At 42.3% G+C, this 21,358-nt stretch overlaps 1 protein-coding gene across 2 annotated transcripts in view; it reads right to left on the minus strand.

Annotated features, from left to right (window-relative positions):
* The window catches only part of WIPF1 (WAS/WASL interacting protein family member 1), a 107,255-nt gene that overhangs the window by 19,247 nt on the left and 66,650 nt on the right, over positions 1 to 21,358 (minus strand). For both annotated transcript variants that reach the window (XM_037523571.2, XM_054699873.1), the window contains exons 2-3: positions 5,326 to 5,414; positions 1,257 to 1,386 (exon numbers count right to left, since the gene is read on the minus strand). In XM_037523571.2, the coding sequence (XP_037379468.1) occupies positions 1,257 to 1,386; positions 5,326 to 5,376 (181 nt within the window). In that variant the 5' untranslated portion in view covers positions 5,377 to 5,414. The remainder of the gene's footprint in view (positions 1 to 1,256; positions 1,387 to 5,325; positions 5,415 to 21,358) is intronic.

Genomic DNA, 21,358 nt, shown 5'->3' on the forward strand with positions numbered 1-21,358 from the left:
CCATGAGGGTTTTTGTGTACATTTTCACCTAGAAGTAAGACTGTGTCAAATCAAGAGTCAAAGACTTCATAGTTCCTTTTTGAGGTTGCCCAGTAACATTCAAAGGCCTTTGTCTTGGTCTTCCTCTTTTATCCTCCCACATTAATGTTTCTGCTGAGTTATGATTCTACTTCCTTCTCTACTCATTAGGTACTTTTTCCTAGAAACTCCTCCTGAGCATTTCTAATCAACTTGGCTAAAATCCTACATCATTCTATACTTGTCTATACTATTCACTTATCTATAAAGCTCCCTCTGGTGATTCTGGACGGTCACTTTATTTCCTACTGAATCTAAATGGAATCCACGGTCTAGGATGAATTCTGCGGACATCTGGCTGGCTGGAGAAGGGTCTAGGAATATGGGGAGACAGTCTCAAGGCCTGCTTACTATCTACCAGTAGATTCTAGTCATGGATAATTTTCATTCTGGTATAAATGTTTTCTTTTTTTGTGGGACCCTCGCTCGTGGCCGGGGATTGATCTTGTGCTGCAGAGGCTGCGGGCAGCCTCGCAACCCAGTGCTCAACCACTGTGCCACCAGGGGAGGCCCTGATATAAATGTTAATAAGCGGTCCTGAGTTATGGGTCCTTGGTTGTTTATACATCCCCTGCCTTGCTACAGAAAGTATCTCAGACTTACATGGATAGATAAGCAAACTTGTGATCTCATTTCCTCTCTCTCCAAGCCCCTAATAATCATAATATGTGCTTGACTTAGAGATTCCAGAGAACAAAACAGTTTTACAAGTAATATATCTTCTGATGCTCACAGCAAATTTGGGAGGGCAGTAGAAGAGGTATCATCAACTCCATCTGACAAATGATGACAAAGAGACTTGAAGATATTAAGTGATGGATGCACCGGCACTCGAACCCACAGCCTCTGATTCCAAGGCCGAGGGCTCTTTCCATATTCCATGCACCTTCTTGATCTTGAGCATCAAGGGGTTAATTTGCAGAAAGTGTTGTGAATCATTCAGAGAATCACTGCTGTGTGTGTCTGGGACAAAGAATTATTATACTGGCTTCCTGCAGTATTAGAGGGAGCCCAAGCCAGAGCTGTGACCTACAATGAGTGATACAGTCTCTTATTCTGCTAGCCTTGCAGCTGTTGTTAACCAAAAAAAAATTTTTTTTCTTTTTGTTGGAAGGGTAGGGTTGATTGTTAGGCCATAGACCAATTATCTCTGTGGAAAACAGCTTTTTTTGACTTACTGTCCAAAACGGGTGCACTTCTGTCATTGGTGACTGTCTTCTTTAGTTTCTTCCCTTTGCTGATGTCAGAAAGAAGAGCATTTCTTCCAGCCTGTTCTGACTTATTTAAGGTAGGCTTCTCTGTATTGGCCTGGAAGAAAACCATACAAACTTTATTCATCTCTTGAATTAAAATTATGTTCTACAACATGCAGCTGGGATGGTTAGATTACTGGAAGCTTGTTATTAAGGTTGTTGGCAAAAGGCTAATATAAATTCTCCACAAGTTTTAGACCCGATGTCATTCTTTTAAAGATCAGACATTTGTGAGAGGATGCAGTAACAAATTACATTCAATTTTTTTTTTGGTGGGACCCTCGCCGGTGGCCAGGGAAGGAACCGGCGCTGCAGAGGCTGTAGGCAGCCTCGCAGCCCAGCGCTCAACAGCTGTGCCACCAGGGGAGGCCCATGAGCTGTGCCACCAGGGGAGGCCCAATTACATTCATTTTTTAATGAGGGAGAGTCAGAGCCTGACAAAAGTCTGAAAATTGAGACCACAACCTGGTCATAACCAAAAAGGCCAGGACTGGATAGTTAGAAATGAGAAGGGAGGGCCTCCCGTGGTGGCGCAGCGGTTGAGCGCTGGGCTGCGAGGCTGCCCGCAGCCTCTGCAGCTCCAGTTCAATCCCCGGCCCACCAGAGAGGGTCCCACATGGCGCGCAAACCTCTGCTGCCGCCCGCTGCTTCCCTCAGCAGTGTACTTCGTCCGTCTGCCTGTTCTGTTCCCTGCTCTGGCTCTGGTGAATTCTCTCACCCTCCCGGGCTTCTGACTGTACCCAGAGCTTGTATAAAAGAATAAATAAATCTTTTATAAAAAAAAAAGAAATGAGAAGGGAATTTTAAGTAAGAGTGGCCTCTGTAGGATCCTATGACGCTTTCTCTAGAAAGTACTCTGAAGAACAGCTTCCTTCTCCTATCTTCTAGAACTAACCTGGTAGATGGGCGAAACCGTCTCTAGTAAAAAGGGCCAGCTGTAAGTATTTATAAAAAACCCACCAACTTTCAAAACAATTATTCCCTCTGCATTGTTGAAGATTTTTTTCCTTTTTAGTATATAGTTCTATCAGCATATGACAAACATATATTGATAAACATTTATAGTCCTGTCGCCATCACAATCAAAATCTAGAGCATGTCTGTTCCCCCAAAGGTGGCCTCATTACCCTTTGGTCTAAGGTATATCTCATGTTTAATCCCTATAATTTAATCACAGGGGTTGCAGTTGGAAAATATTTGGGTATTTTCTTATACAGGTTTTCCCAACACTTTTGTTTTTTGGATCTGGGAATGCTCAAGAAGTTTCCATATTTAAATGGTAATTGCATTTCCAGGCCCTGAAAGTATTATAACCCACCAAATCATATCAATAGGAAAGTTCTACTTTTGGATAATGGAGAAAATCTGTATTTCCAGAAGTCCTAGGAAAGAGCCTTATGAAGAAATTAGGATTTCATTATTTCAGGGTTATTTTAGGGAGTGGGGCACTAAATGCCCAGCATAAGACTGGAAAGCAGCATGTGCCTGTTTCTGCCACACTTGGAAACTGGCTTATTCTGGCCTGTTCCCGGAGACAGCTGGCTTCCCCTCAGCACAGAGGTCCTTCTAGCAGTCCTGACAATCCTTCTAGGTTGGCCCCAGCCCTTCTTGAAGGATCTGACTTTACAGGAAAACTCAACCCCTTACCTAGTCATTTATTATCTGAGTTAGAGAGAGAGGAAGAGCTAAGGAAAACCCTGAAATAGCAAAATGGAATTTCTATGTATTAAGCTGGCAGGGTCTTGAAATATGAAATAAATAAATTATAAGTTATTGCTTGCTCATGATAAGTTAGCATTTATATAGCTTTTATTATGAGTCAACCACTTTTTTAGCATTTTATGTATATTAATACATTTTGTCTTCATCAACACTGTGAGTCACTATTTCCATTTTGGAGACAAGGAAACCAAGGCACAGGGAAGTGAAATCATTTGTCCCAGTCACCCAGTTAGTTAGAAAGAAGAGGGGATAGGATTCAAACCCTGGCAATCTGACACCGGAACCTTTCAGAAGAATAAATGTAGGCTCTAAAATGCCTCTTCCCCAATACTTCCCTGATGCAAATCTATTAAGAGCTTCACAACAATCCTTCCAGAAATGCTCTCTGCATATATAGCTTTCTTTTGCTAATGGGATCAGCCACTAAACAACATACCTTGGGTGTTTTGGACAAAGATTTACTGTCTTCATTTTAAGTATGAAATAATCCTGGGGGTCAGAAAGGTCAAGCAATGTGTCCACCTTAGATCTGCTAATGAATGGTCTAGGGTGAGCAAGCTTCACAGGCCTCTGGTACTGTCTGAAAATTAATATGGACGCCAGACCTCCTTGAATGCTAACTTCTCTCACATGGCAGTCCGGGGCCCTTCGCTGCGTTGTTCCAGTAGACAGTGTCAGACACCCATCCTTTTATCATCATTATGTCCCATTTCTCTAGGATCTTGCTTTTAGTCAGGTAATTATTATTAGAAGTGAGTTGATAGGATAAACCAGAGTTTCCCAAACTTTAGACATTCTGGTATGACTTTCATGACTTTTGTCTTCTTCTGATGCTACCTGTGTTATTATTTACTTAATAGTTTTCATCAAGTCAATTCACTATATTATTCATGATATTATCTTTTCAGTGAATTTTTTTTTTTACATGAACTAACTATTAAATCCTGGGTTTGATGTGCTAGTTATAAATGTTTGATGTGCTAGTTCAGAACACACATTAAAATAAATACATGAACATTAAAATAAAAAAATTAATCTATGTACTGCCCAGCAGTGGTATAAAACTGACACTTTTTGGGAAATAAAAACAAACTAATTCTGCTATGTTAGCCAAGTCAGAACGTCCCAAATTTATCTATTTGAAGGGATCTTTTTTTTTAATTCCAATTTTTTAAAATTCCAATTCATCATGAACTGATACTTTTGTAAAGCAACAGAGAATTACTAGAAAAATGAATTGGTAAAAAAAAAAAAGACACACAAATTGCAATCTTAGAAACAACAGACATAAAACACTAAAATCAAATGGCTGTATTTCTAAGTGCTTACTCTCAATTCTATACTCATCTCCTTGGAGACTCTAAGACACAGCTGGAGGCCTACACTGAGTATCAATTCATGGTCCGTTCTTCCAACTAGCTTGCAATTTCAGGTGGGCTATGTCAAGGTGTCCTCTAGAAGCCTGGGCCAGAGACCTTTCCTCTCTGAGACTCAGTTTCCCCAAATGAAACAGGAGAGTCTCATCACTGAGGCTCCTTGATAACAAGTCTCACAAGCAAGGGAAGGCCTTGTAATGGGGTGTCTAAGAGACTTAATCACCCTGTGGCAGGCTTTCCAGAAGAGAGTGACTAACTTCTGAAGACAGAGCTGCCAAGGCATCAAGATGAGCCCAGTGAAGAAATTTCATTGTAAAGGAGATATTTACATGCACCAATAGATTTAAATGAGGATGTGAGTATGTGTGTGGGAGTGGCGGCGTTGGTGGGTTGATAACTGTCAAATCGGAATGGGAAGAAAGAAGAGGCAAAGAAAAAGAAAGAAGTGAAAAGAGAGAAAACGAAATTAAAAAGACAAGAGTGAGCCTGGAAGACACTTTAATGGATGAATTTTCAGGTAGACAGAGTCCTGAGTTTCCAGGAAGTCCTGCCCAGAAGTTAAGGCCTAACAGTTGCATCGATGTGGAGACATGTACATGGCAGCAGTGTTCCTGGAGCATGGTGTGTGGCAAAGAGCAGGACATTCCCCCTATGGACATGGCAGAGGAAACCCAACTCTCCTTCCTTGAGAATCCTGTGCACAGCATGAGACCTCAGACAACAAAACCCCCACTAGTCAGAGTTACTACAGTCAGGGGCTGGCTCCTCTGGCACCTGGAAAGCTCTCCATATCAAACTTAACATGAATACATTTCAAACAAATAGAGTGTGCCAGGTGTGACTTCATTTGGCTTGGTCCAGGCATCACTAATGGATGGGGCTGGGGAGGGACTCACCAGAGCAAACGTGGGCGGGGGCGGGGGCGCTGGAGGGGGAGGGACGGGCATCTTGGACAGTTAAGCTTTCAACAGTCCTGCTGACAGATCTGCAAAAACAAAACAAAAAGAAACAAAACATGGTCATGTGTGAGACTTCTTAGTAATCCCTGTCCCAATCTTTCCTCCTTGCCTTCACGCCAAAATGACAGCTATTTGCTTCAGCCACTGTGACAAGAGTAGAATTACATTGCTATAAGATTACTGTTTGGGAAGGACCAAGTAGAGGTTTCTGAGCCCACGTGCCTGAAGACAGTATAAGCAAAATTCACCCCTCATGTCACAAAACTCTACCGTCCACCCCGAGCAGAGTGTGCGTGGGGACATGCTACAACCCCCACCTACCTGAGTAGGTGGAAGGTTTATGGCGACACTGTGAGAAATGTAATCTGGGAAAGTTTGATGTTCAAGTGGCTCCTCCTCCTTACTCATGTCCATGACAAAATGCTTTGGTGGTCCTGTCCCTGTCCCCTGTCCCTCTATCCCCATCCCCCCATTCCTGATACTTGCTTGAGTAAGACTCACTAGGAATACAAAGATGAACCATTTCTGGTCTTGCCCTCCAAGTTCTTACAGTCCTCTAGGGAAGGGGGTGGGGATCTGCGAAGCTGGAGGCAGGGAGATGGGCTGGGGAGTGCAGCTCTATCTCTCTGCTCCTTTGGCATTTCCTTATAGGATCTAAGTAGAGGGGGAGAAGCAGTCAAATGCAGGACTCCTGGGCTGTTTCTTACAAGTGCACTTCATTAGAAAAACTTTCTGCATAGTTGACTGCTCTGGGATGGAAAGGAAGGCCAGACCCTGAGACTAGTTGGGAGAGCAGGGAAGCTGGAAGAGCAGGGGAGGGCAGAGCAGGGGTTGGCTCAGCCATATTTGCTTGGTCCAGGCATCACTGACAGATCATCAGGGGACACTCACCAGAGCAAAGGTGGGCGGTGGTGGAGGCAGGGCTGAAGAAACCACAGGAGGAAGTACACAGGAGTTATATCAGCCGCGTCCTCACTTCCCTTATCTCCAATCATCACAGTCCCAAACCCAAGCCTCATCAGAAACCCCATGGCCCAGTGGGTGGCAGCACATTACCCACATTCTCACCAGGCAGTAAGCCGTTTCTCCACCCAGTCCTGGCCACTCCCTGTGGTTCCAGATCAGCAGAACCAGGAGCATGTGCAGCTGCTAGAAATGTCAAATTCAGCCCACCTCCCCTCACTGAATTTGTTTCAGTATTTTAACATGATTCACAGAAGCCCTGTTGTAGAGTTTGAGCCTTAAGCCAGTGGGCAGCCTGGGACGCCGACCACCTGAATAACATGGTTTTATGGCACACGTGCCCTGAATTTCAAACAGCAGTTATTTTTCTTTTATTATCAATAGTCTCTTAATTGCAGCAAACAATTTCTTAGAAATGAAACTATTAAAAGAATCCATCCATTAAAAGTTAATGTGGAAAATTTATACCTTGAAACAAACACTTTCTATTAAAGTGTGGCTAGCTGGCTTGCTTTCTGCGAGCAGAAACAGGATGCAAAGGCTAAAAGGACATGGCCAGACCTGCCCCAGCTGCTGGAAGACAGGAATTAGGTAAGACAGCTTGGAACAGTTGCGTTCTGGTGAACTTCTAGAAAATGAAAATTAGAAACTTGCTACAGCAGCTTTCAGTTATTGACAATCAGGATCCAGAGTGCTTTCCTGAAATCATCTCTCTTACAACGTTGCAAACCAGCATGATTCTGTCATTTTACAGAGAAGGACACAGACTCAGAGAAATTAAGTAACTCACTAAATGATGGGCAGCAATTCATTCCAGTCCGGTTCTGTCCATCCCTGCTCTTCCACTGGATTACACTGCCTCACTCCCCTGCCCTTTTAATAGTCTGACAAAAATTTTTAGTCAGGTAAAAGGCTAACTAGTGCTAAGCTCACTGGTAAACTAGACTGGGATCTGTTTTTCTGTAAGATACTGTCTGTGAGGAGGATTCTCTTCAAATGTGTTCGTTAAGTTGGTTTTTCCTGTGTGGCACCATGGAGCCACAGGGCCAAGGGCGTGGGGTCAGCAGGGCTGGGGGCCTCTGTTGGGAGATCTCTAAGGTGGTTCTTGGCTGAAGAAGGTCTCAGAGTCACATGACCTAGTTCTGGGAAGAAGGACAGGGGTCTGAAAAGGAATTCAGGCCCAAATACTGTGAAAGATGCTAGAGCCAAAGCAGCAGTGTTGACAGACCTGGCAAAGGCCGCTGACAGAGGCAGGAAGGTAGCTGGGTCTGCCCAATCATGGGGCCCCAGAGATGGAGGGCTCATGGGTTTGTGGATGACCTGTGCCTCAACACTCCAGTTTATTGTGTGTGATTCCATGTTCACCAATGAAGTCGTTGTCCTGCTTCCCAGATGTCAAGGCAGGAGTGGGTTCTTTCTGGTCACCAGGAACCAACCTCTAATGGGTTTGGTTCTCAGGCATCAGTCTCTGCTTGCAGAGATCAAACTGAACTTCTGTTCTGCCCACAGTCTGTGGACTAAGGACCCTTTCTGGGGAGGCCACCCTGCAAGGCCTCTTCAATCTAATTATTTTACAGTTGTCTGTTGTTGCTATTACAGTTCTGTGAACTAACTGACTTAAAAATAAACCCCTGGACGATAGAGGCTCGTCTTGCCCGCCCCATCCCCCTCTCCCTGGCCACGTCAGATAAACAAGGGGGAGAAGTTGTGCAGGGCTAGCGAATGTTCTCACCTCCCTGAGGGTGATCGGTGAGGGCTCTCACCTCTGCTGCTTCCTCTTTCCCACTCTCCTCAGATAAACTATTGCCACACCCACCTCGGCACTGAGAGGGATATAGGAGCATCAGTGGACTTTTTGCTCCTTCCTAGCAGAACTGCTGCTGGGTGTGGTCTGGGCATGTCCAGGCTGGCACCCCCAGACTCCAACCCTTATCACTTGGGTCAAAGACCAATCTCATGACCCCATACCAGGCCCACAACTTATCTGTCTTCTCCTCCAGTCTGGAAGCCATCAGGTTTCCCTAGTATGTGGTACAAAGCAGGGTTCTCATTAAACAGGTGTGATGTGAAAGAACCAGCTATCCTACAAACAAGCAGTGTGCTGACTGTTGGAATGACCCCCAGCATCACCCCTCACTTGCAACAACCTGAGGTTAGGACAAAGAATCAGTTTTTACCAGAAGGCTTGCAAGCAGTAAGTAATGGGACTTGCCTTCCTGGCAGTCCCCGACTTCCTCAGTGAAATAAAACCCAAGACCTTGGGACAATGGGGGCTTTCCTCCTCTCACACAGAAAACAGCCCACATCTGAGTCTGACCCGGGCCCTAGAAGGGCCTCTGCACCACACATCCTAGCAGGCCAGGCATTCCTACCCTGAACCCTAACACCTGCAGTGTCTTTGGACAGAAGCCACAGGCTTGGGAATGGGATGGGAAAGACGTACACATTTCCTGCAAGCTTCAACTAAAATCTAGCATGTCCACCAATTATGAATACAAGCCAGGAACCAGAGTTCTTGAAACATTTTCACCAATAGTTTTTTACATATTTTTAAAATCATATCACAATTGTTGCAGATCTCTTTTGAAATGATGCCAATGTTTAGATCTGCTGTTATATCTTGGTGTACCTGTTTCAAAATAACTCGTTTCCTTGGTAACCTATGTTTGTTTGTTTTTTAAAGATTTATTTATTTATTTGTTTATACAAGCACTGGGTACAGTCAGAAGCGCAGGAGGGTGAGAATTCACCAGAGCCAGAGCGGGGAACAGAACAGGCACTGATGAAATACACTGCTGAGGGGAGCAGCGGGCAGCAGAAGAGGTCTGCGTGCCATGTGGGACCCTCACCGGCGGCTGGGGATTGGTGCTGCAGAGGCTGCAGGCAGCTTCGCAGCCCAGCGCTCAACCGCTGCACCACCGGGGAGGCCCTAACCGATGTAGTTTTATGCATTTAACAACAATCAGAGAAGGAATCCGTTGGATTTTACCAGACACCATGTGACTGATGGAATGAAAAAGGCAAGACAGACTGTGAGAATATGAGACCCAGGGCAGGCATATTTGACATTGACTCTTCACTGTGCCACCTAATCACCTGTGGTTAGCATCTAGCCTCTCTGAGCTTCCTTTCCCATCTCTAAATGGAGCATGGCTGGGAGGATAAGATGGCCTGGTTTATGGTGGGGAGAGTTAGCAATGGATACTAGGGTCTAGGATCTGTCCTCCTGGAGGGTGCTTGTGCTGGAGGAGGAGGGGCTTCGGGGGCACTGAGCAGAGAGGCCCTGGTTTTGCCCAGAGTCCCTCGTGGGTAGAGCTGCACAGAGTGGGAGCTGGGGAGCCTGAAGACTTGACCTTGCTGTTACATTTGGTTCTCTCAGGAGACATCAGGAAAGGCCATCCTGTCCTGGTCCCCGGAGGGATCCTGGAGCAAGGGAGAGGATAAGGGCAGGGGTTCTCAGAGAGTGGGTGTCATCCCGAGCATGAGAGTCAGCTGGGTGCTGTTTGAGAACACTGTGTCCTGCTTCCCACCCCCGGTGAAGCTCCCTAAAGTTGCAGGGTGACTGACCTCCCCATTTGTGCTCCGCGGCCTCTACCCCACAACCTCCATCCCAGGCACTGAAGTTTTAACAGTATTCACACTTGGGATTTATTTCTTTTAAAGAATAATTTCAGGGCCTCCCTGGTGGCGCAAGGAGTTAATACACAACCTATGAAACAATCCACAGCCACTGCAGCATGAGTATGATCCCTGACCAGGGAGCTACCCACATGGCGCAGCAGACCTCTCCTGACTCGCCTGCTGCTCCCCTCAGCAGTGTATGTCAGTACATCTGCCTGTTCTGTTCCCCCCTATGTCTCTGGTGAATTCTCTCTCTCCCCACACTTCTGGTCTGTACCCCAGTTCTTGTATGCATAAATAAATAAATCTTTAAAAAAAAGGAACAATTTCCCCATGATGAAATGTATTTCATCATAGGGAGAAAAGCTAGACTTTTTTCAGATGTTCACCTTGTGTGATGAATTTTAAGTGCACAAAGGAAACCAACAGGAAGGAAAAGGCTTTTGTTTAAACACAGTCCTAGGGTTGAATTGCCTCCCTTTCAGATTCAGAGGTTGAAACCATAACCCTCAGTACCTCAGAATGTGGCTGTATTTAGAGACAAGTCATTGTCATTTTAAGAGTTGATTAATTTAAAACAAGCCTTTAGGATGCAGTCCTAACCCAGCATGACCAGTGTCTTTACAGGAAGAAGAAGAGATGGCAGGGATTCGAGCACACAGTGAAAATGCCAATTTCATGCCAAGGAGAGAGGCCTTGGGAGAAAGCAACTCTGATGACACCTTGATCTTGGATTTCTAGCCTCAGAACTGTGAGGTAATAAAATTCTGCTGTGTGAGTCACAAAATCTGCAGTATTTTGGTAATGGCAGCCCTAGCAAACTCACGAACACAGTTTGAAAAATAAATTCTATTATCCATTATAGAAATGATAAAATATTAACTTCTGAATAAAAAGCCCATCAATTGACTTCTTGAGTCTGTGGCCACACCACCTGGATTGCACCCAATACCTGATTTCTCACCCTAGATATCTGTGGATTGCCATGTAGTAAAGAAATTTAAAAATCAGTCTGGTGAGTGACTGCCAAAATTTTATTTAATAACTGAATGAATCATTCAAAATCATCAACTTTTAGGTAAAAAGCTACTGAGATGAGAGGAAGGATCAATCAATAAACCTTTTATAAATGGATTTGGCTGTGTGGATTGAGAGAACAGAGCAGAATATCTTAGATCTAAGTGATAATTAAAAATTCTCTAAAATTAGCTCAACTTTGTTGCTTACACACACATAGACACACACATGCACACTCACACAATATACATCAAAATTTAGAAATTCTGAATTTCCTAGTCCTGAAAGACATGGTCAGCTTCATTGAATTTACTACAATGCTTTTAGGCTGACAGCATGGTTTAACATCAGGTAATATCTCACACTGACGCTAGACCAAGCAGGGCATCTTGCGGCCTGGAACCATTTGCTACATGGGTAGAACTGGAGGGATACCTTGTGAGAAAGAGTGAATGGCTCGCGGGTTCGATTCAGGCCATCCAGGGAGAATCACACATGGCGCAGAAGACCTCTCCTGTCTCACCCGCTGCTCCCCTCAGCAGTGTATTTTGGTCAGTCTGCCAGTTCTGTTCCCCACTCTGTCTCTGTGAATCCTCTCACCCCCCCCAACATCTGGCCTGTACCCCAGTTCTTGTTTGCATAAATAAATAAATCTTAAAAAAAAAAAAGAGTGAATGGCTTGCTTCCCACTGTTCCAAAGACATATTCTCCCAATCCATAGCCAACCATAATCTTAACCATAGCCCACAGTTCAGTCCAGACTCACCCTAAGAAAGTTATGATTTCTTGTTCAACATGCTCATCTAAGAAAACAGTATTATTTCTGAACGTAAAATAACCCTCCTCAGTGGGATCAAGAGAATTGGCTAGTTATTATAGAAATAGTCTCTCATATCCAACTTAAACAATTCATTCTCTATCATGATGCCCAGGACCTGCACTACAGAATGACAGGAGAGGAGGGATTTCCAATGTTGCCCAATGCAAACACCTGCTAATCCTCAGAAAGCCGGCTTCTAATCTGGGTGAGGTAAACTGGACAAGTGCTCCTAGTGAAGAGAAACAGCAGATTTATCCAGCGATGTTTTATCGCCATTTAAGACTATTAAAAAATATGAGGCATTATGCTATATAAATTTTGCCAAAAGTTACCCTTAAATACTATAAACACATACCACAAACAGGGGATGTGTAAAGTTTTTTTCCCAAAAAGGTTAAATCAACAGAAGAGTATTTTATATTCTCTGTGTGTATGGAGGGCAGGGGATCTGGAATAATAGAAATAATATTGGGTTGTTGGAAAAGCCATGATGCATTCTTGCAAAGAAATCATAGAAAAATACATCATGACTTTTCTGACAAACCAATGAAATCAATATGGAATAGAAATAAAAAAGTCCAAATGCTCTTGCCCTCATTACTTTCTATGCTGTCTTATTTTTATTTATACTAATTTATCTTACTTTACATATAATGTTCTAAAGTCATTTTTGTAGTACATGTTTATTGTGTGCTTGGCTTCTTCAAGTTAGTTTACTTCCAAAAGTAATATATATTCATTTGAAAACAAAAGAGAGCCCCCAAATTCTTGAAGATGAACTTATATTCAACCACAGAAGGAAGTATTTGATAGTAATTAAATTCTGGTTGAAAAGCATTAACACCAGAGATAATGCTTGCTAGCATGTTAGTGTATATCCTTCCAGCTTATCAATAAGCACATACACCCTCCCCCTACCTCTTTCACCTCCAGGCCCCAAACATACAACTGTTTAGTCAATAAATAGTAACAGAAGGAAATTTATAATACATGTAACTCAACAGCGTTTTAATATGAAAAGGCTTTTAAATTCATACTGAGTTATTACAACCATAAAGAAATGATTGCAAAGGCATTCACTATAAAGGCAATGAATTTACACCAAATTACACTGTAAAAATAAAATGACTTAGCCAACTTAAATTGCTGCTAAAATCCTGAATTTTAAAAAGCTCATAGTTTTGGGATTCCTACTCATAATTATTCTTGATTCTTTAGAGACTCCTTCATAATGCAAACTTAGCTGGGAGTGTTTAAGATCTGAAAACCATCAGAACCAATTAAGATGAAGTTGGCTTTGTTCTTCAACTTCCTGTAAAAATGCTCAACAGGAAAATTGATGCTCACAGTAAACCACAGCCATCCTGTTTCTCTAGCACAATCTTTTCACAGCTGCAGTTGCCTGTAGTTTCTATTTTATGAAGCCAGTCACAGCACAGGCTCTCTCTGCCCCACCCCATCCCCAGCATGTCCGTTTGGCCTTTTAGAAACTTGCAATACCTTTGCAGCAGGTATTGCTGCAGGTATTACTCTACCTCTCTTCAGGCCCAAGTTTAGAGGGCTCCAGGAAAATAAACAAAGAGCAAAAACAGAAAAGGTTGCTCAAGCCAAGAGGAAGGGAAAGCTAGGGAAGAGAAACAGGCTTCCTCTAGGAGCTTAAGCAGTCTAGGCAGTGGCCTCACCTTGTTAGTCACCATTTTATTCTCAATCTGAGCAGAAAGGAGAACGCATGCTTGCTATTTATGGAACCCCTTGTTTCTCTAATGCACTTGCTTTTTTCATAGTGGGTCATCCCTGAAGTCATAGCTTAAATGAATTCTGCTTATGGGTAGGCGTCTCAAGGGTAAAGGTAAGTGTGTCTACTGTGTGTCCTGCCTATTTTAGAAAAGTTTCTTTTAGACAACAAGTTGATTTACTTTGGGGGCTGGTAATGACAATTTTCAGAGAAGAAATTTTGAAGCATCTATAATGTCCTACCAATTAGGTAGGACCTTGGACACAATTTTACTGTAAGGGTAACTACTAGGAAAATAAAAGTTGCTATGAAGAAAATTCTTTTAATCAGCATTTATATTTAATTTAAAAATTAATGCAAATTCATAGACATCCGAACCCTTTTAAAAGTGAGAAAATGAAAGTAAACCGAGTCACCTGCCTACCTTTTGTTTAGCTGTGGGAAAGGAAAAAGAAACCCTTTATAATTTTATCCATGTAACCAAAAAGTGCTGACTTTCTTTTCCACGACTTCCCATCTTTTCCAAGTTATAGCCACAAGGGGTCAAACCTCAAAGCTAAAGTTTTCCTAAATCCTTAGCACCTCACTTAGTTTTACCAGAAGATTAAGATCTGTCCTTGCTCCCCACTAAACACACACACACACACACACTCTCTCTCTCTCTCTCTCACATAGAATGGCATATATGTCAACACACGATACCACCTGAAGGGGCAGCAGTCTAAAATAAGAAATATTACTGTATTTACTTCTATAAAACACAGAAGAACTAGGAAGGAAAATGTCTTATTTGAGATTATTTTCTTTAAAGATATTTACTGTTTCTGTGACATTTAAAACAAAACATTTATATAATCTTGGATTCCCAAGACTAGAAAGATAGCATGTTGCTTCCAAACTGTACCTATGATAAAAGTCCTTCAAATTACGGAAAACGTCCTTCACACATAGTTGTGGGGTGCTCATGTGTTAAGTGAGTGAATTACTTAGCTTCTCAAAGTCCAGTTCCCACAATAAAATGGGAATAATGATATATATTCAATAGGAGTACTCAAGAGTTTAAACAAGACACGTTTTCAATAATTTTTTAAATTAAAATTTTTTAAATAAATCAAGCAAAAGTGCCTAACATGTCAGAAGTGCTCAATAAATGTTATTATCTTTCCCCTTATTTAACCATGAAAAAAAGAAACCACAAGCTGATTAAACCCTAACCCAATGTGCACACCCACACAAACCCCGTATTACAAATGAGTGGTGAAGGTATGCATCAATGGGTAGTTCTGTGTATAAAGTACATTTAAAATTTCTCATAAGAGCATGCTAACTAAGGCATTTCTTATTCTAGTATTTTTTTCAGTTTTAATTTTCAAGATGAGAGATGCAAAATAGAGAGATTATCTATGACAGTCCAGTGGAAATGCTCTTTCCAACACCAAGTAAGTGTATGACAATTTGGAAAACCAAGAATGAGTCAAACCTTACAGCAGAGATGTAACACAATTTAAATAGTTAGAAACTCCCAAAGTAAATGACATGTTCATGAACTAATAAGCAGGCTTTGAAAGGGTATAAAACTTGAAAGGTCCAGGAATGAAGTAGCTTACTTCCTCTTATGTTTTAGTAAAAGATGGGGAACTTGCAGCCTATTGGCCAGATCCGGAACTTGACTTCATCAACAAACAGGGTGAAATTGCTGCTGAACCCCAGAGAAAAATTTTCATCATGGTGAGTTATCTGAATATTGCAGCTCATCCAGAGTGTGTATCATCCTTAGAGGGTGGGACATTAGAATAACTGGAGAGCTGTGAAAAATTAACCATGAGTGAACTTTTCAAAGGGCATTAGAAAACCAAACTGTGATTTTAGATAAATCATTTAACCTCTTTAGACTATAAAAGTTTTGATTAGATGATGTTCCAGTTCAGAACTAACATAACTTCATGAGTTAGCCAATAATATTTGACCCACAATGTAGCTGAATAGTAAGGGGATGTTTCCACACTAATTGACCTCAAAATGCTTCCCAAGCTTCTCATCTTCCTCCCTCTCTCTATCCTGTCTTATTCTTTCTCCTGTCTTTCCACCGTTTCCTACTAAGCTGTTCTACTTTTCTTAAATAGAATTTTATTTTACCACTTCCCCATTTTCTACTGCATGCACTAGTTATGCCACTGAATTTTTAAAAAGACCTTGTACTCGCTGACTATTTTTGTATGTGCCCTCTTAATTTTTTAAAGCTGTTTTTTTAATCTTTCCCCACAGGGAAAAGGGAATATAAGTTGTTTTTTTTCATATGGTCCCAGGGAAAAATGTTTTTTAATAAAAAAATGTTTCCTTCATCCTGCTCTGTAAGTCTCTGGGTACACGGCTTGCAATTTTAAAACTATATTAATTTATGCCCAAACTAATCATGTTAAATATAAATAGTTATAATGAATACTAGAGAATTTGATTAGAAATAGTACTTGTGTACTGTACTGCTAAGATGTTGACTAGAATAATTATAAAAGACAAATTGTCTTCTCTTCAAAAGACTCTGCTTAGAAATGGTTTTGTTTGGGATTGGAACTTAAGTAACATGTCTGTAGTAAGCGAATGGCAACAGCTTAGTTCCATGGTACTTTGAAGCTTTTACTAGCTCTCTTTACTTCAAAAGCACTCGTTTCTTGCTCGCCAGAGTCGAAATTCAAAGGCAGTATTGTAGACAATGGCACCACACACCAAAAAGACGTGCTCGATGACATAAAACCCTATTTTAAACGGGAAGAAAAATTCTGTAGATGCAAATTTGTCCAATAGTCAGAAAAATTCTACTGATATCTTACAATTTCAGTTTAAAACACAAGTCACCAGTCGCCCACAATCACCATAGTGGTGAAACTACATTCTGTGCAATTAGAACAAACCATATACTCTTCTACTGAAAAATTAAGTAAGTTATCGAGACCATTATGGCCCACTAAAAATCACTTTGTTTTTCCTTCTAGCTGATTAAGGAAATACATTTAGTTTGAATATAATTTTTCTTACCGTTAAAGGATACTGTAGGAAGGCATGATCAGGGACACAGAAGTTGGAGATCAAGTGAGATATAAGCCCAGAGAAAAAATCATTCCCTGAAAAAGACATCATCTTCTAAGGCAAATGTGGGGTTGTTTTTGGACAGCCATTTTGGATAAGCCCTGGCCTCTTGTTAAATGTGACATACTGAGTCACAGGCAGACGTCCTTTTGTGGTTATTCACTTCCTGTCTGATTAATTTGTTGTTTGTTCCTTCCTCCTTTGCTGCAGAAAAAGAAACTAGATCGGTTTTACTTAAGAAGCAACCATAGGAAAAAAAAACCTATAAATTAATGAAATGAAGTATTTCTCCCACCTACAAGGTATAACTTATCTTTTGGTACAGTGACAACAGGAGATGAGCACCTCCATTCAGCTAATAGTCCAAATTTATTCTAGACACCTCCACAAAAGATTTGTTCATGGAACCTGGGATTCCTTCAGGAAAATTCTATTAATATTTGAAAGTATCATTCTTAATACTGAATATACTGTTTACTATTAATGAAAGGAAAGACTCAAGAACTGAAAGATCTCAATTACATTAATAACTAGGGAAGGTGATTCTTCCTCATCTACAGAACATTCAAGTATGAAGGGAGAAAGGAACCAGTGCATGTACCTCATGACCAGGTACATGAGGGCATATAAATTTTGAAAAGTGGTTTTGGTATTCAATTGAGGAGAAATGATATATAGCTGAAGTCAGGTGAAGATACAGAGCTTGCTATGCAAAATGTTTTGTTTCTGTTCTTAACATTTAATGAGGTAACAATAACTCTCTCGGAAGATATGACAAAAGCAGAGAGAAAATGAGTGCAGAAGGAAAATCAGACTTCTTATTAAAGGACTTCAAGAAGTGCGTGGGCAAGCAACATACATAGAAATATTAAACCAAAACCTTGTTTATATATAAACAATCTGAAAAATCTAATTTTTTGACCCATTCAAAGGTTCAGACATATTTATAACACACACAAGTAACTCTGAGAAAGCAGTATAGCTTAAAGAATGAAAACAGCGGCATATTTCAGAAACTAACCGATTGTAAAATTTGAACTTTGGATCCTGATTCTTCCAGGTTCAGAGGAGAAAGGCATGATGAGACCACAAGTTGTCTAATGGTACCACAAGTTGTCTAATAGGGCTGTGTAGACTGATGGTTCTCAACTTAGGAGACTGTTGGAAAAGTATGGAGCATTTTTAGTTGAGAATGGAGGACACTGGTTGGAATATGGGGAAGAGGCCTGGAATGTGACATGTTCTGTGTTCTTAGGACAGTCTTACCCAAGTACCGGAAGAGCTCCTACTGAGGGCGCTGGCTTTCAAACATCTAAGGGCTTTCGAATTCCAAATTCTTTGAGCTGTTAGTCTAGTTCCGTCAACAGAGCTGCATGACGCCAGTGGAGCATTGAGAGATGAGTGACTACTAGTCCCCTACCTGCCTGGAGCCACGTGAAGGCACACACTGTAGTTCTCTTTGCTGACCCAGAGCCCGGAGTCTAGACAGTCCATGCACACTTGGGACCAGACAAAGGTAGAGGCTGGTTGAGATTAACTTCTTTCTCCTCCACTAACTCACAGGAAAACAGAAAACTTGACCAACTACCAAGTAAATGCCTGAGTGAATCTTTGGGGAAGTCTAACTTTAGTTGGGTCTAAACGGAGAACATGGGCAATATGATGACTTCCTCTATGAATTATTCAGAAGTTCTCTAAGTAAGGCAACTCTCTCTTTCTCTCTCTCTCTCTCTCTCTCTCTCTCTCTCTCTCTCTCTCTCTCTCTCTCTCACACACACACACACACACACACACACACACATAATTCATGGCTATTCCCATTAATCAGGAAAGCTCAGTTAGAGGGTTGAGGCACCCAAGACATGCAGGGGAATATTTATCTAGAGTTTGGTTCTATTTCATTGTAATAAAAATGTGTAAATGCAAGTTTATGTACTATGGGCCATAAATCAGATGTCTCCCCTGAGAACATCTTCCACCCTCCACTTAAAACCTTCTAATGACGTCTCATTTCACATAAAAATTCCTACGTTTTTGCTTAGATCCACAAGGACCACAAGATCTGGCCTCTCCCTAACTCTCTGACTTCATCTCAAATAGCAATCCCTGTGCTAATTTATCTTCCAGCCCTTTCTGTTCCTTAAATGGGAATTCTGTGATTTTTTGGTGATGGCCTGTGACTTTATCAGAGCTAAGAGAACTTATATCCAGGAGGAGGACTTTTCCTGAGGCATGAGGCTACAGGTGGATCTGTGAGGATAAAGGGGCTGGAATTGCTGCACTCATCCTGTCACTACATGTGGTCTGGACCTGAGAACAGCAAAGTGTGGAACTGGAGGTGAAGAAACCAACTATTGACCTTATTGGTTGACCTTGAACCCATCTGTGCTTAAAGCTAGCACTATTTGTGGGCTTTTCATTTACACTAGCAAAAATAAAGTCTGTTTTATTTAAACTAGTTCTCTTTGGTCAGGTTTTCTATCACTGGCAATACAAATACTCTAAGTGATGTTAGAAATCGGTACTAGAAGTAGCATTGAATGTGGCTAACCCTCAAATGTGCAACTGGCTGATACAAGGTTGAGTGAAGGTGATTGCAGGCTTGCTGGAGGAGGAAGGGGCCTTGGCTATCACGTGGTGACACCATTGCTGATTATGCTGCCACCTACTGAGCCCTTGGCCTAAGACCAGGAGCCTCGTGATGGTGCATTAAAGAGTTTTGAGAAAAAAATTCGTATGTTGGAGTGTGTTGGCAACTTTCTGTGACTTTCAGTAAGATCTACAGTAAAAAGATGAACTTAGGTTGAAAATGACTAAAACACAAAGGGGAAAAACAGAGTTTTGTTAATAGAAGCCATTTAAATTGTGATGGTTGAGAGTCAAATAAACTGGAGGCTTATGGGTCAGAAATTCTCTCTGCTATGTAATATTAGATAGAGGAGGGTCGGAAGGTAAGAACCATTATCAGGAGATGAGTTTGGAGCACAGGAAAAGTCCAATTCCCAACTGTCACTCCAAAGATATTGTTATGTTCTCTCTGAGCAAAAGGTCAGTTATTTATATTGTGATATGCTGGGATCCATCTTAGGAGAAAGGAGTAAGTTATCATTGGCTCCACCACTTCACACCACTATTTCAAATTATCTACAGTCAGGGACCAAGACAGAAGCCACAGACTTTGGGGTGGAGGAGGGTTTATTTGTTGGGAGACAGAAGCACCCAGGCTTGATGCAAAGACCTAAAAGAATCTTGTGTTTTGGTTACAGATCCATGGAGGTCAGGGATTGGAGAAGCTTCCATTTTTTTCTTAAAGATTTATTTATTTATTTATACAAGCACTGGGTACAGTCAGAAGCGTGGGAGGGTGAGAGAATTCACCAGAGCCAGAGCAGGGAACAGAACAGGCAGACTGACAAAATACACTGCTGAGGGAGCAGTGGGCGGCAGGAGAGGTCTGCGCGCCATCTGGGACCCTCGCTGGCGGCCAGGGATGGAATCGGCGCTGCAGAGGCTGCAGGCGGCTTCGCAGCCCAGCGCTCAACCACTGCGCCACCAGGGGAGGCCCAAGCTTCCATGTTTTTAAGGACACCGTATTATTACAGGAGAAAGCCCAAGATGAGGCAAAAACCAGTTTACAATGGCTCAACCCTAAAGTGATCCCTTAGATCCCCGAAGCCAGGAGAACAGGAATCGAATGGTGGAAAAGGCTCAGCACTGCTCTTAGAAAGGACCCTGGGGCCTCCCCGGTGGCGCAGCGGTTGAGCGCTGGGTTGCGAAGCTGCCCGCGGCCTCTGCAGCGCCGGTTCCATCCCTGGCCGCTGGCGAGGGTCCCAGATGGCGCGCAGACCTCTCCTGCCGCCCGCTGCTCCCCTCAGCAGTGTACTTCGGTCCTTCTGCCTGCTCTGCTCCCCGCTCTGGCTCTGGTGAATTCTCTCACCCTCCCGTGCTTCTGACTGTACCCAGTGCTTGTATAAATAAATAAATAAATCTTTAAAAAAAAAAATAACCCTGGAAGACACCAGATGGGGAAGAGGGCTCCAGAGAGCAGAGGCAAATGGTGCCACCAGGTGACCAACAATAATTCCAGGGCCAACACAGGTAATCTGGAGTCTGGTGAGCAGGTTATAAAGTGTGCTAAGGACATGATGAATACTTCATTCTCTCATTTCCCAAATGGAAATATAATATCTAATGCCTCTACTTTCCTCTCCCCTCACTATTGTCCCTTGAGGGCTAAACTGGAAATTTAGCCACTGGACCGTGATACCATGTGCTGACTGACAGGACTGTGGAGAGTTTGGATGGGGATGTGAATTACCAGTTTCTTTTTAGGGGCTCAGGAGTGGGTGATTTATTATCGAGGGGGAGCATTTTTGAAATTAAGCGAATGGGAATATAGGTGTGTGCATGCTGCATACGTAAACAGAGCACACATTAGTTACTTCTGGACCGTCCAGCGTCCATTCCCTGCATTAGAGCAATAACCTCTGATTTGGAGAGAGAGTCATTGATCTTCCATTCTTTGCTCTTCTGGTTTTAGTTGGGCTAACTTTGTTCTGACTCCAGCACAGCAAGTGTCCAGTCTTGGCCAGTAAGAGCCTTGCAAACCTGGTTCAGAGACAGTGAGCCAAGGACCAATGTGCACCAAGGAGTTGCACTGAGACTTTTTCTAGGACGTGTAGTGCTGGGACTGGTGGCATTACAGCCATGTTGTCAACGTTCAGAGGCTG

This window comes from Talpa occidentalis, unplaced genomic scaffold, assembly GCF_014898055.3.
Source record: "Talpa occidentalis isolate TD23 unplaced genomic scaffold, MPIMG_talOcc4v2.1 talOcc4.3, whole genome shotgun sequence".
Taxonomy (NCBI): Eukaryota; Metazoa; Chordata; class Mammalia; order Eulipotyphla; family Talpidae; genus Talpa; species Talpa occidentalis.